At 39.8% G+C, this 15,093-nt stretch overlaps 1 protein-coding gene across 4 annotated transcripts in view; it reads right to left on the reverse strand.

Moving 5' to 3' along the window:
* PTPRK (protein tyrosine phosphatase receptor type K) overlaps positions 1-15,093 on the reverse strand; it is a 374,180-nt gene that overhangs the window by 17,893 nt on the left and 341,194 nt on the right. For all 4 annotated transcript variants that reach the window (XM_066605531.1, XM_066605533.1, XM_066605532.1 and 1 more), the window contains 4 exons: positions 13,011-13,087; positions 7,574-7,610; positions 4,586-4,683; positions 3,355-3,471 (listed from right to left, as the gene is read on the reverse strand). In XM_066605531.1, coding sequence (XP_066461628.1) covers positions 3,355-3,471; positions 4,586-4,683; positions 7,574-7,610; positions 13,011-13,087 — 329 coding nt within the window. The remainder of the gene's footprint in view (positions 1-3,354; positions 3,472-4,585; positions 4,684-7,573; positions 7,611-13,010; positions 13,088-15,093) is intronic.

Below are 15,093 nucleotides of genomic sequence, written 5' to 3' on the forward strand. Positions count from 1 at the left end.
ATGGGGAAAAAGATCTAGCTTCGAGACTACAGTGCAGTTACTACATTTATTGCACTCGGAGAACACAAGCATTTCACTATGTCCTGAGTTATAGCATCAGGGAGTGTGTTGATTGCAAATGATTGCTTTATTCCAGGATATTTTATAGTGCTACCAAGCAATCAATTTTCTCCAAACTATCTGCAGGAGAAAGAATCTAACTTCACTGTTTTGCTTCATTGCACTACAAGCAACAAATGTCGACAGAGCAGTAACAAATAATTAATCCATTGAAAGGCAAACATCCGAGAGAAATTACACATGAAGCAGCAGCCGCTAGTGCAGTTATCTCTTGCACTTGTGATTTATTATGGTAAATGGAGCTGCATACATCCAGTTTAACCAGTGTGTAATGCAAGGACCATAGCGTCACTCTTCACAGACAAGGGAACCAGGAGACACTGTAGATACAGTATAATTGAAGACAAATGAGCTAAAATCTCATTGTAATAATAATGTTTAGTGATGTTTAAGTACTAAAGCTGGGTTTACATAGGATAACTGTTGGGCACAGAAGCCCCCGACAGCCACCCCAACACTCATCACTCCTGTGCTTTATATAGGAGCTGTGATACTTCTGTGAGTGGAAGCAAGCCAGAGATCTTTCGGCTGCCCCCTCCAGTCACTGTATACAGGCAGTCTTTCATAAGGGTGTTGAGCGATAAATCACACCACCCTCTCATACCAGATTGTTTTTTTAAACACATACGGGCCGTACTGGAGGGGTTTCCCACATTTGCATCTACTTCTAAACTGGAGTACTCCACACTCCACCTGTATCAGATGCATCATGATCAAGAAAACATATGCATATTGGGAGAACTGAAAAAGAGTCAAGAGTATTTACTCCCTAAACATCCTTTAATGTCCAGTTTTTATGGATTACCAAAACTACAGAAGGGGATTTATTGCACCTCCCCTGCATCTCTCAATGATAGGCTTAGTGGCTGGGTGGATGAAACCTTACAACCTCTTGTTCAACATATCTCAGGATATCTGAGAGATAGTAAGGATATGGTGAGACATTTTAAAGATTTTTCATGGAATAATCAATACATTTGGCTAATTTGTGAGGCGATGGGATTATATTCATGTATTCCTCACCATCTGGCTGCTGTTGCAGTTTCATATCATACAATCTATATAAGAGGCTGCAGGTATTTATTGTAATGAGTGTTGAATATTTGTTAAAACACTATTTCTTTGCATGTGATGGCACTCATTACCTGCAGATAACAGGAGACGCTATGGGGTCTACAGCTTCTCTAGAGAAAGCAAAATTAATTGGGGAACAGTACATCTCTTCTTATATAAATTCCTACAAAGAACAGGTAGCATGGTATGGACGCTACAATGGTGAACTCTTAATTGTTTAGGTTCGCGGTGTGGCGTTTGTCCAAGATTTTGTACACTATCTTAATGACAAACAGTATTAACTTACAATTCACGAGTCGAGTAGATGTTTTTTTCTACATGATTGTTGGATATGACTCAGTGTAAATAAAGACGACACTTTTTTTTCCCTAGAAAAGATTCAGGTAACACAATTCTACAAGTTAAAAGTTGCCACCCGTTTCATACTATTAAGGCAATACCCATTGGTGAGAGCAAAACGCATGTGTTCACAGGGAACAGATTACACTACTGCTAAAGATAAATAAACTGCAGATATAAGGATTGGATATTAAAAAGAGCCATTAATAAAGTGGACAATACAAGCAGGAATAACTTGTTGGTGGATAAAAGGGCAAAATCAAAAAATTGTTTCCCCTTATTTGTGTATTTTGAAACAAGATAGGCTTTCAAAACATACTTTGGAATGTGGTAGATGCTGTGTTTCCAAGAAAAAAAAATTTAGCTTATAAACGCTCCCTTAGGCTACCTACAAACAGTCGAGGACAATACTGGCCCATTTCGAGCTCCTGCACATGAGATTTACCCGCGGATGCCAAGCAATTTTCAGGCAAAAACGCCTCACATTTGTGAAATTCCGATCTGCTTGTGTGTGTTTTAAGCATGCTAGAGGATCAGAAGCGATTCCCATTGATTTCAATGGGAAACCTCGCATCACACTAGCATGTACATGGCACAGCATGTGAGGAATTAAAGGTCCCATTGAAATCAATGGGTGATGCGTTTCAAGGAATGCGGAAATTTAAAGCATGCCATAATGCGGTGCGGGAAAACATCGCTCGTGTATATGACTCTATCCAACAATATCACAACGCACAAATCTTGTGATTTTCTCTGACGCGTAAACTGGCCTTAGTTATGTTAAATCAGTTAGCAGTGGTTGTGGTTGGTGATCTCTGAAAAAAAATTCACATGTGGTACCGCATATTGTGGTGCGTGTAGGTGTGGTGGTAAAAACCTTTATGAAGTGTGATAGCAAGCACTTTATATATGTGTAATAAGATCTGCACGATACGTTAATTAAAAACTAGAATTCTGGAACATAGTCATGACATGGAAAATAACCAAAACTGCTTGGGGTGCAGCAAGACATGTTTGGGAATGTTATGCAGGACCTTTGCACTCGCTTACATTCTCCGGTATTAAAGCAGTATGGAAACCTCCTAGGGGAGGAGAGTGGAAGAAATTTGTCCTCAGCAGAGAGGCATATTGGATTCTGAAATTAGGAACACATCAACCAGAAGGTTGAAATCTAAAAAATGACTTGCTGTATATCTAATAATATGTGGATTGTGTTATGTGAATATGTATCCAATTATACACACGTTATCCCATTGTATGAGAAATGATTGGTCCACGATTGGTTTTGAGAAGGAGCACCACGTGGGGCTGCTAGCTGTGATAAGGAAAGCAGTGGCTCTCAAAACCCATCTTAGCGTGGACATGGTGTATTTTTCCACGCAATGCGAAATCGCATGACTACACACACACAGAGGTCACAGAGAATGTCCAATAATCAAATCAGCCTGCTGATAGATGATAGTAGCTAACAGACATTTGTGGATTATGGCCACTGTGCCTTAGGCCGTTTCATAAAATTCTTACTTTTCTACCAGTAGTACAATTGCGCAACGGTTTTAGAGTATTACTTACTGCCTATTGATGGGAAAACCCAACATAGAAATTGAGGGTGTGGTATTTTAATCAAATAGCCAACCATAAAAACAGTTTTTTTTTTTTTTTTTGAAGAACAGCAGCAATACAAGCTAAAATAAATCAGGTTTTTTCTTATTTACTTGTTTCTTTATAAAAATTCAATAAACATAGAATTTAAAAAAAGAGGAATGTGGTTAGGTGAGGACCAAGAATACACAGGAGAATAAAACCGTTACAAATATTTACCCTTTCAAGGGTGAATGTTCGGATCACATATTCCGCAAGAGGTTCCATTTCGACACATGTCACTTTGAAATCTGCATAGACTTCGGTATCATCAGGCCAATACTTATAACACTTCACCTGCAGCCAAATAACAAAACAGTACAGATATATTGGAACATATTCTACCAACAAACCACTTTCATGGTCGCCAACAGTTACTAACAAACAAATCCTACAAGGAATCACTTGTTACACAGTCAAGCATCATCAGCCATGCTACATATGAAATCACGAAAAAACAACGCTGTAGCTCCTGGGACTTAAATCACTAAATAAGAAGCAAATAGTACTGAAGTATCAGAAAGATCAGACGCAGAGGGGTTTCTCTGCAAATCTGCTGAAAATGCACTGCAAGATCATTAGCATGCTACACATGGATGGTGCCTTCTAAGGCTCCATGTACCAGCATTGGACAGCATTTGTTGCAGATTATCGCTACTAAGCAATTCCATTGTGTCGGAACATATTCTTCTCCACGGGTAATTTTTCACCATGTATTTCGTGTGTGCTGCACGGCTGCGTAACATGCAGTGAATGGAGTCAATGAGCTGCACAAAAGCATGTAGACACTGTGTGTGGATACACACGAGAAGTAGATCGCTGCATGCTCTATTTCTTAGCGTACCACACAGCGTGAGCCCTATACATTTGTATAGGCAGCGTATGCAATGCTGTGTATACATATGGGCGGTGATTTCATACACAGCTCCACTATGAAACGGAGCGGGGAATTAAAAAAAATAATTAAAAAAGAGTAACACTGCGTGCGTGAGATACATGGGCATCGGCAGTATACTGCTGTATCTACCAGTATTTACAAACACCAAAGACTCACAGCATTTTACTAATACTCTTATGGAAGGGAGGCCCTAGGCCTCCTGCCCATGGCCGGATATTTGCAGCGGAATCCGAGGCGGGCGTCTGCACTGCAGGTCCGCAGCAAATACCGCCTATAGCATGCTAAGGGTAATCGATTCTTCCTGCTTATTTGCGGTTTACGCAATTAGAGGAAAGAAAATCACAGCATGCTCCAGTTTTACGCGGACGGCTTCCATGAAAGTCAATGTAAGCTGTCCGATCCAAAGTCCTTCCACAATTAACATTGCAGGAGTTTAAAAACAAAACAAAAAAAAGTTTCTATAAAATCTGCTTGGGCCAGATACCCAAATAAGTCAGAAGTAAATATTCTTACCCTGCCAACTTCCACCAGATTTGTAACCATTACGATGCAGGCAGACTGTTCTTGCCAAATCATCCTCCAAAAATCATACACCGTTTCATGAACTGGACCTGAAAAATAGCATTAAATGGTTTTGGAAGAGTGGAAATCAGCACATCAAAAATACATACTAAATCAACCCTTTCATGACCAAGGGTCAGATTCGTGAAGTTCGGACATCCCCACGTTTAAAAAATCATGTTTTTATTTTTCCGGTGACATGTTTACATGTTTTTTGTGGGAACTTACCATATAATGTAAAGTGGGGCAAAATGGGGGGAAAAAAACAAAATGACACACATAATTATACCATTTCTTTAGGGGGTGGTAGGGAGGAGCGGCAGGGTAACATTACAATCATGGTGCAGTAAAAAAATAACATACCTGTACTCTTTGGGTTAGTACAATTATAGTGATACAAAATTTTAATAGCTGTTGGCTGTCAAGGATAACCTATACTCACTGTGTATTTAGTGGGCTTGGCTGCCACTGCAAATACAGCATATGCTGTGGAAGTCTATATGTGTCCTAAGTACATGAGGCATATGTAGTTAGGGCGCATATAGCCGTATGGTTGTCGAAGAGATTAAAGGGGTTCTGTCAAAAAAAAAAATTCTACACTCACCTATTCCTCCCCCAATAGTTAGGTCAGGTGAAGATCTGGTAAGCTATCTTCTTCTGTCTCCTGCAGTTTGGGCAGGGTGGTGGTGGGGGGTGGGAGGACATCTCTCCTCCAGCTGGCTGATTCTTCTGCTTCCTGTAAGGTTCCGTACATTCAGAGGCAGTCCTCTTCCTGCCCGGCAATGTATGTTACGTCACAGTTTACAGCCTAGGAGGGAGAATGCCAAGCTGTTGCAGAGAAAACTCATGCCCGCTGTCTCTGCAATAGATCAGCTTTCCTAGCCAGTGAATGCTACATCACAGGGACGTGACCGTCACTGAACTGCAGGAAGGAGAATGTGAGGAATGCCGACTTCATAACAAGCCGGCCAGCTGGAAGTGACATGACCCAAGGGACTGCGGAAGCTCAGGGAGGATAATATGCCTTAAAAAGACTATCTATGAAGAAATAAGAAAGTATAGAATTTTTTTTTCTCAATGACAAAAGCCTTTTAAGCAACCTTTATTTAAACATTTTATTTCTTTTGCCAAGGTTTAATTTTGATTAATGCAATTTAAGGCCAAATTCACCAAAGCATATAAACTGTGTTGCATCCACAAAAAAAATTTGCCTTTTTAAAATCTACGCTCTGTTCCGTGTGCCAATCAGCTTGTGGTACATTATCAGTGTTTAACTTCCATGTTTTTTCCGTCTCCATAGAAAAAAAAAATCTGAAACAGGCCCCAATTAATTTTTTTCTGCATCATCCTAATGAAGAATCCGTGAATTACAGACAAATTGAGTGTGTTAATGTGTTTTTTTTTCCCTAAGGCACCATTAACTTTAATTTGTCTGTAAGGGCTCCTGTCCATGGACGATAGTGATTACCACCGCAAGTAACACAGTGCACACTTTCCATAGCATTGCTATGGAAAGTGCAGCCCCCTGTTCACGGGCAGAGAATCATATTGATTCTCCGCTTGCGGGACTCAAATCGCGTCATGCTGTGATTTGTGGCAATTCTCTGTGGTGAGCCTGTCAGCTAGGCTCATTGCAGAGAATGGACAGTTCTCCCCTCTGCTGCCCAGGGGCGGAATATTGCTAATGATATTCTGCCTCACCCACGGACAGGGGGCCTAAATCTGTTCAGAATAGTGCATGCTGCATTTCTTTTTTTTTTACATGATCCATGTGAAAAAAAAAGAACCTGATGTATGAATTGGCACAGTGACTACTATGGATCCATGTGCTGTCAGTCTAGTCAGTTGTGGACTATGACTGACAATACAGTTGTGTAAACAGTCCATCTATATCTATCAATATGTATATCTATATCGGCGAAAACACTGGCTGGCTGGCCACTAATTCTTTAAACTTCCCACTGTCCTACAAATGTGAACTTTGGCCCAACATTCTTCAAGTCCTAAATAGGAGCAATAAAGGGGTCACAACTTGATTATTCAATGCTAAGTGCAAAAGTAAGTGACCCCCCCCCCCCTCACATTATGTACCTTCACAGTGTTGCACAAGTGTGAAATTTGGCACTAGCATTCTTTAAATCCTAAGTAGGAAAAGTAAAGAGGTCACAACTTGATTATTCAATTCCAAGAGGAAAAGTAAGTGACCCCCTATGTAATGTACCTAATCTAATTCTCTAACTTCCCGGTGTTGTACAAACTTAAAGAATGGTCATGCCAAATTTTAAGTCGTAAGTAGGAAAAGTAAAGCTGTCGCAAGTTGATTATTCAATTCTAAGTACAAAGGTAACCGACCCATGGCCTCCTGCACACAGGCAGAAATTCCGTGGTAAGATTTCCCCCAGAATTTCCGCCCGTGCCCGCTGCCATAGAATTGCACTTGATAATGCAATCCTATGCAGACAGCCGCGATTTGACCGCATGAAAACACGCGTGGTATACAATTCGCAGCATGTCCTATTTCTGTGCGAACCTCACAGAGACCCGCACAGAAACGTCACTAGTGACGCGCCGGCTCCAATCTGCACATGCACAGGCTGGGCAGCAGCCGGCACACAGCAGAGCGGGGAGACGCCGGGAGCAGGTGAGCAAGAGATGCTAAACAGCGGCAAGAGGTTCCCTCTCAGATTGCGGCATAACATGGGGACTAAAAACAGTTAACCAAATAGGTATCCTACAGCACAGATATCTCCCCTGTTTACAGGACATTGGACCTTTGGCATGACTGGTATTACATAGGGATGGCTCGCTTCACAATAGGCCACCTCTCTATTAAAATAAAACTACTTCTGTTCAATACTGAAAGCCAATACAATCACTTCATGGAAACAATGTAGAAAGAAGTCTAGTAAAACATAAAGCAGCATAAAAACAGATTCTTACCTTGGGTTGCAATGTAATGGCTCGGCCTCTGGTATCCCTGAAACAACATGCAAATAACTATTCACTTTCTGTAATCTACTTTCATCATCTGACTTGAACAAGCATGCCTATCAAAACCATGAGCAGGAATAGTAGTGAACAATATATCCAAAAGTGAACAAAATCCAAAAGGGAGTGCCGACCGGAGGTATAAAATACAAACTAACTCTCCTTTTATTAAAAAGGTTCAGACATTCACTAAAACTGGATGTCTGTAAACTTGACAGCAACTCTTTACAAGGAATCTATCATCACTTTTATGCTGCCCTCAGACAGGTAGTGAGAGAAGTAGTTTTGGAGAAGTTTACATTTTATTAGTTGCATTGCTTGTGGGGAAGGAGTCCTCTCAATTGTATGTATGAACATCGAGTTCCATGTATTAATGAACTGTGTGCTAACCTCGCCTTCCATCCACTAATAAAGTTTCTCCATATGCACACAGTAAGTGTTGATTGACACATGGTATAATTTTATGCCATGGACAAATGCGCAACAAAATGCACATCTTTTAATCCCATGTATGTGATTAAACAGCGTATTACCACAGATTATACGATTGCAGAATCCGTAATTCAAAACTGGTCATGTGAGACCGGCCGTAGTCATATACATTTTTTTTGTCGCGTATCCGTTCATTGCGTGAAATTATTTCAAATATGAATTCACTATAACAGAAAGAAAGCCGACAATCAGAGGTGCAGGGCGGAGGGAGCCTGCAGCCCATGGATATGAAGACCCTTCCACAAAGCAGGAGGCAAGAGCTGCAATATAGTAGAAATAGCTCCAAAACTACAGGACAGACAAATAACAGACGGAATGCTGAAATTGGCAGGTCAGTCGCTACCTTTTACCGCCTTAACAGAGGACAGCATAAAAGTGCTGAAAAATTCCTTATAAGTTGCTTCAATAGTTGTTTTAAGTATTTCTAGATTTTCTACTAGCTGCTCCTCTTGTGAGTGCATGTATGAATGCACTGGAAGAGCATTATAGTCTGAGAACAATCACCACTATATAATTAGATGTTTTTGAGCCATCACCTTCTGTCAAATGGTTACAAATTCAGTTTGGCAGTTTTTTTTAACCTACATTGGTTTAGTTAAAAGGGTTGTCCCACTTCTAGCTGTTTGGCTGCAGGAAGCCGAAACCTCTGTACACTGCACAGTGGCCCAGGTTGGTACTGCAGGCTGAGTCCTACTGAAGTGAATGGTCTGCGATACCAACCCAGCCCACTGCACAATGTACGGAGCTGTCTGCCACCTGCAGCAAAACAACTAGAGGTGTTACATTTACAACAGTGATGTTGAAATGAAAGAGTTCATTATTCTAGCATGCCAGTTTGCAATAAAAGATGAGTGACAGCTCTATGGAAGCTTACTGGTTCTTACTGGGCGGTTACCAATATAACGAAACAACCTGACAAGAGGAAAACTTAGGTGATAATCCTATATTTACAGCCTATTTAAGCATTTATTTCACTTGTGGAGCACTTGCTGAAAACCCAGATGATAAGACTGATGTAGCCATTTGATGTGAGAAGTTAACGATAAACAGTATTGTTGCTGTCTACGGGGCAATGAGAGGCTCTCAGTTTCAGAGAATAAACTCCAAGACCATTTATGCAAAAAACAAGAAAAAGCAACACACAGCTACATGCAGGTAAAAACATGTTACATCAGCTGCAGGAAATCAGCAGGCATGTGGAGTACTTGCCATATACAGCCACAAAAAGTACAAGTGATCAAGAGCTTTCCTTCCCTGGAAACTAGTACTAAACATAACAGCAAAGTTACAAACTAATAGCTGGCAGTTTATCCAGTCTGGAGCAGGAGGGATGCATTCGGAATATACATCACGCATAAGGGACACCGAGTCTATAAACAGGTTTTACAGCAGTTTTATTTGCTCTCATATCATAACATATCTATATGGTGTGCAGACAAGGAAGTTTGGGGAACTTAATTCACTTTTAATTCCGGTTATATTTTAGCATATTACATTATGTGAAAATGTAAAACCTCTCTTGAACTTCGGTGTCCCATAAAGGGTAAGCACAGATTAGGAGCACAACGGAAGTGACCAACCAGTCCAGAACTGAAAGCCTCTCTCTAGAACCTTTTACTGAAGTTTAGGCTCACAGTGCTTCCTTACTGGCTTCTAAGTGACTGGTTCGTTATATTGCGGTGGCTAATAAATGTTACATAAGGTTGTAACCATCTAATGATCTAACAAGTCCCTTCAAGAGTTCAAATGTACAAATACACACACATCTGATTCCATTTCTAGACAGCTTAAGGGCTTAAGAGCGGGATATGCCCACGGTTTTAATAGAACCCAATAGCTGCGTTATTCTGTCGCGGGGAACATGGCATAAATCTGTCCGTGGGCATTAGCCTTTAGAAAGTCTTGGGTAATAAATGCATTTTGTTGCTTTTTTTAGGTTTTGTTTAAACAAGATTTTTTTTACATGAATGTGATCCGTTTTCATATGTAAGCATATAACAAGACACTATTTACAACCGCCGCAGACAAATGAAGCAAACCCTTTACACCACTGTTATTATACTGCCCCCGAGTAGAAAAATATCAAACGTTCATGTGTACCAATCGTAAAAGATTTACAAAAACAGTGGAAACCATGGTAGAAAAGGCACATCTGAGTAAAGCCTAAAAGATATGTACCCATAAATGTGGCTGCTTTATTAGGAATTAAGATAATATGCCAATGGTTTAATAGCTGGTGAGTTTTTACTATATGCTAAACCTCAATGAATGGTTGCAATCATAGAAACAGAAAAAAAAGACATCAGAAAAAGACCACCGGGGCCATCTACTCTGCCCTTATATTATTTCCTTTTCATTTTATTATAGGTGGATAGTTAAAACAGAAATTAAAAAATAAAAACCGCCTAAGGCACTTCTCATATCATAAACCATTCTAAATCAGTAATATGGAGCTGTGGTAGAAGAGGTTAAACATACAGTACCCATGTGGTCAATCTAATGCAGGAAAAATAAGAGAAAATAAAAGTTTTAATAACTCACATACTGCATATAAATTAGCAGCTAAGCCTCCATTGCCGATCCCTGAAAAAGCAAATTGTCAGGGCTCGGACTCAAAACTTTCTTCTCTGCTGTACATTGACGTGGCTGGGAGTAAGCAGTATGGAGCAGGCGCCTAGAGCAGGGAAGGCACTGCCTAGGCTTCCAGTGCATAATCCTATTCAAATCAATCAGCAGCAGATGGGAAGGGTTAAAGATGGCTTGGAGTCAAAGAGTCAGGCCATTTAACAGTTTCAGCAACACCCAGTGGAAGCTTGGCTGCCAATTTCCATGTGATGCATGAGTTAATAAAAACTTAATTCCCCCCATTTGCCCTGCACTATGATTGATGACCCAACAGAACCTATGTAGAGCTGGTAGCTTGGAGAGCTCAAAGCCACTGACAGATTTAAAATGCAGGCATAGGTTATTAGACAGGACTCTGTGCAAATAAGCGTCATGGCTTCTGATTAGAGAGGAGCGAGCACGCTTGGTAAAGGCAGTTACTTGAGGGAGCATCTCTTCTAGTGCAACTGCATACTTGTTCAAGCAAATGCGGGGAGGGGGGAAGAAGGGGAATTTGCTCGGACGAGTATGCAGTTACTCGAGAAGAGCGATGCTCGCTCAAGTATCTGCCTTTACCGAGAGTGCTCGCTCATCTCTACTTCTGACCTTTCGGATCCATTATCATTTGTTTTATAATGCTTCCTGAAGGATCCCTTTGACTGATAACAGGTCCTTAAGGTTTAGATTTTCTTTTATAACTGAACATATTAGTTCTGTATTCTACACAGTCTGGTCATTAAAAAGTATGAGCGGGTGAACATTTTTACAATCTAAACTAGAACAGATGACCATGACAGTAACTGTCTACTAAAGACACTTCAACCACTGTACAAGTTATAAAAAGATAGATAACTACTAAACAAAGCAAGAAGCTTTTACACAATATTGGTGCTTTATAACGCTTTTTGCATTGGGAGTAATTCTTCACATCCTATGTACTTCTAACCCCAGATAAACAAGTCTATTATTCTACACATAAAACCTTACCCTTCTGTTCCAGAGGGGGAGAGGGCATGTAAAATGCTTAAAGTGGAAGCTATTGTATGGGTAACTGCTTAGTTTTTCCCCTCACTCTATAGGAGTAAAGAAAAGCATGGTAGTTTATTATGCTTTTCATTATAAAGAAGAAGAAAAAAAAAAGTTTTTCCCCAATGGAAGTCAGTGGCTGATATATACCACTGTATGCCTATACAGTTGCACAGGTTAGAGTCTTCCTTCAGAGATATGTACCTTAGGGAATACTTGTGACATACGGTATGTATGTCATAAGCCAAAAATGAGCAGTGAACAGAACCTAACTATGGTTATGACTACCCCGTTTCCCTGAAAATAAGACATAGCATGATTTTCCAGAATTTTTGAGGATGCAAAATGATTTTTCAGGCTTTTTGAGGATGCTTGAAATATAAACCCTAATCCAAAATTAAGCTAACAGTTAATTTAAAAAGTCAATTTAAATAGTGTCCAGGCAGCAATACATGTAAAAAAGTTAAACCTTTTTGAACAAAAATTAATATAAGACACTGTCTTATTTTCGGGGAAACATGGTAGCAAGACAGGAGACCCTGGTGTTGTGCCCATGTTGCAGCGATCTGAAAGCACTAAAGGGCATAGATCCCTTCAACATAACTCAAAGGTGTTTGCACAGGTAGACAAAAAGTACAAAACCTGCAAAACGTGTACACTTGCAAGAGAAACAGTTTATAAAAACTCACACTACATGTTTTAACAAAAAGCATGGAGCAGCCAAATAATCAAAAGATCCAAAATTAAAAAATGAGCATGGGAAAATACTGGGGAAAATAGGACGTAATTCAGGGACCTTACAAAACAAATTAGGCTATTTTTCCAGGTTACAATATTTGGTTACAGAATAGTAAAATGAAGGGGAAGAAAAAAAACGCAACTAAACCAAAAGAAAAAAAAGACAAACTATACAAAGTTAATCAGGTGAAGCATGCACAGATGTTGGGTAATAACTAGCATTAGTCGTAATAAGAAAGTAACTGGGGGACAATATCTAATTAAATGTTTATTGTAGGGGTCTGTTATTCACATATAGTGGTACTTACATCCCTGTACAGCCAAATCTACAGCCCAAACCAAAGTCAGGTGTGAAAGAAAGCACAATAATGTCAGTGAGTACTAAGACTTAAACAAGGAAAGTGTACAATTTCTCTTCTTTTTAAACACTTGCAATCAATATCATAAGCATGACATGCGGAAAAGAAACACTCACATACAAAAGCTCATGGCATGCAGGAACAGGGGGAAGATGACGCAGCTCACTTACATCAATATAGTTTGCATTTATGTAGTCAGAGGACGGGTCGTCTTCCACCGGTTGGAGGATGACTCTTGAGTGATCGTCTAGTCAAAAAAAAAAGTCAACCATTTTTTATTTTTTAGAAAGAGTTGTCACCATTAGTTAAATGGGACCTGTCAGCAGGGCCCACACTCTAACATTAAGGGCATACAAAGAATTATAATTACAGGCACTCTCAAATTATATTATGATTAATCAAGTGTAGTTTTCAGGTTCTATTCATTAAAATGCTCGACATAGAAACTCCTATTCTGGGTTTGTGCACAAAGCATGTAAAATATAGCAAGGGACATAACTATCTTATTTGCATTACAGAAGTTTGAATTGTGATCAAATTCCAGGTTACTAACAGCCGTTCTACTGTATTTATTCTCTTATTCTATCACAACCCTCCTATAATACCCCTTTCAGCTCCATCTTTTAGCCCAATATGTACCCTATCAACTGACATTTTTTGATATATGTTCTTTCAGAAGGTATGGAAGAGCACAAAAACGTTCCATTTTCATGTTTGTAGATACAAGCAACTACGCTGTTACCTGTAGCCGCAATGTCAGACTACAGATGACAGCGTAGTTGCTTGTATTTACAAACATGAAAATGGAACGTTTTTGTGCTCTTCCATACCTTCTGAAAGAACATATATCAAAAAAATGTCAGTTATACTAAAGATCCACTTTATCAGAGACACCCATCTATCAGCATGTCAGACCTCCTTTAGGGGCTGTTCACATTAGGATTTTACCATCTGTCAAGTGTATGTGTTTTAATACAAAAAAGCATTAAAATTAGAGATGAGCGAGCACGCTCGGTTAAAGCAGATACTCGAGCGAGCAGATACTCGAGCAAATGCGGGGAGCAGCGGGGGGGGGGGGGAAGAAGTAGGGATACATAACATTTTCTAGTCTGAGGGACACATTGTCAGACTGAACCAATCCCAAGAGCCTTAATAAAACTTAAAAGGGTATTAATATCCAAGGCACTTATGACATATACAATGGGTGTAGGGGGGGGGGGTACCCTTCTCCCCTTTTTGCTTTCCAGAAAGAAAGACCATGCATGCATGTGAATCTCTATACTGTGGGGTATCTTAGTTGCTGAAACATGCAAGTGTTTCACTACTCCTGTAAAACTACAATAAAAATAGCTGCATGGATGTATGGCCATTTTGGCACCTGGTCTACTCCTTTTTGGATCAAAAATCCCTCTGTCTGCTGTTAGTGAAATGAATTGGACTCCATGTTCTATCCTATGCATAGCCACTTTGTGTCAGGTAGCCATCTTGTATTCCTTTTTTCATGATATTCATTTGTCCTCTTTCTTGAGGATTTCAAGATATGAAGTAGTTACTCAAAAAGCCTTGAGTGAATAACTGAGGCCAGAGCTGCAAGAGATAGCTATGTAGCATTTCGACTGGTGGGTTGAGAGGGCAGGTTCCTAGCCGTTTACATATGTTCCAAAATATTCTCTCTAAACAACTTCTTGTTTAGCATTATCGTACTTTTGTGTTCTAAGAAGCTAATCATGTATGATTCTCCTGTGCTTGTGCTGCATTTGTTTGGCATTTTAGATGTTAAATTCCTTACCTTGCATATTCATATTGTGTTTATCTTTTATCGACCAATAGTAATAAAAGAATAATAAATTTGAATTATTATAATCAAAATACGTGCCTCTATAAAAACAGCTGCCTGTCAATCAATAAACAGATAACTTTGGATTACAAACAGTCGTATGTGGTTTGACAACTTATTTCCAAACTCGTATATACTTCTAACATTTTGGACGTCAGAAGAATATCATAGAGCAAATAGTTTTGTTTGCACTAACACTGCGGATACATGGGAATCTCAGATACAGTAATAGAGTACATCATGAGTACTTACCCATCCTTACTCTTCTCTTGTGGAGAGCACTGCAAGGGTATATGAAGTGTTCCACAGCGAATGTACATGAGTTATGGGATAATCCACCCTGGCACCACTTACTGGAAGGTTGTTCGTGCTATGGAGGATTATTCCATCACTCATTTGCATGGCTTTCTTAGATG

The sequence above is a fragment of the Eleutherodactylus coqui genome, chromosome 1 (assembly GCF_035609145.1).
Source record: "Eleutherodactylus coqui strain aEleCoq1 chromosome 1, aEleCoq1.hap1, whole genome shotgun sequence".
Taxonomy (NCBI): domain Eukaryota; kingdom Metazoa; phylum Chordata; class Amphibia; order Anura; family Eleutherodactylidae; genus Eleutherodactylus; species Eleutherodactylus coqui.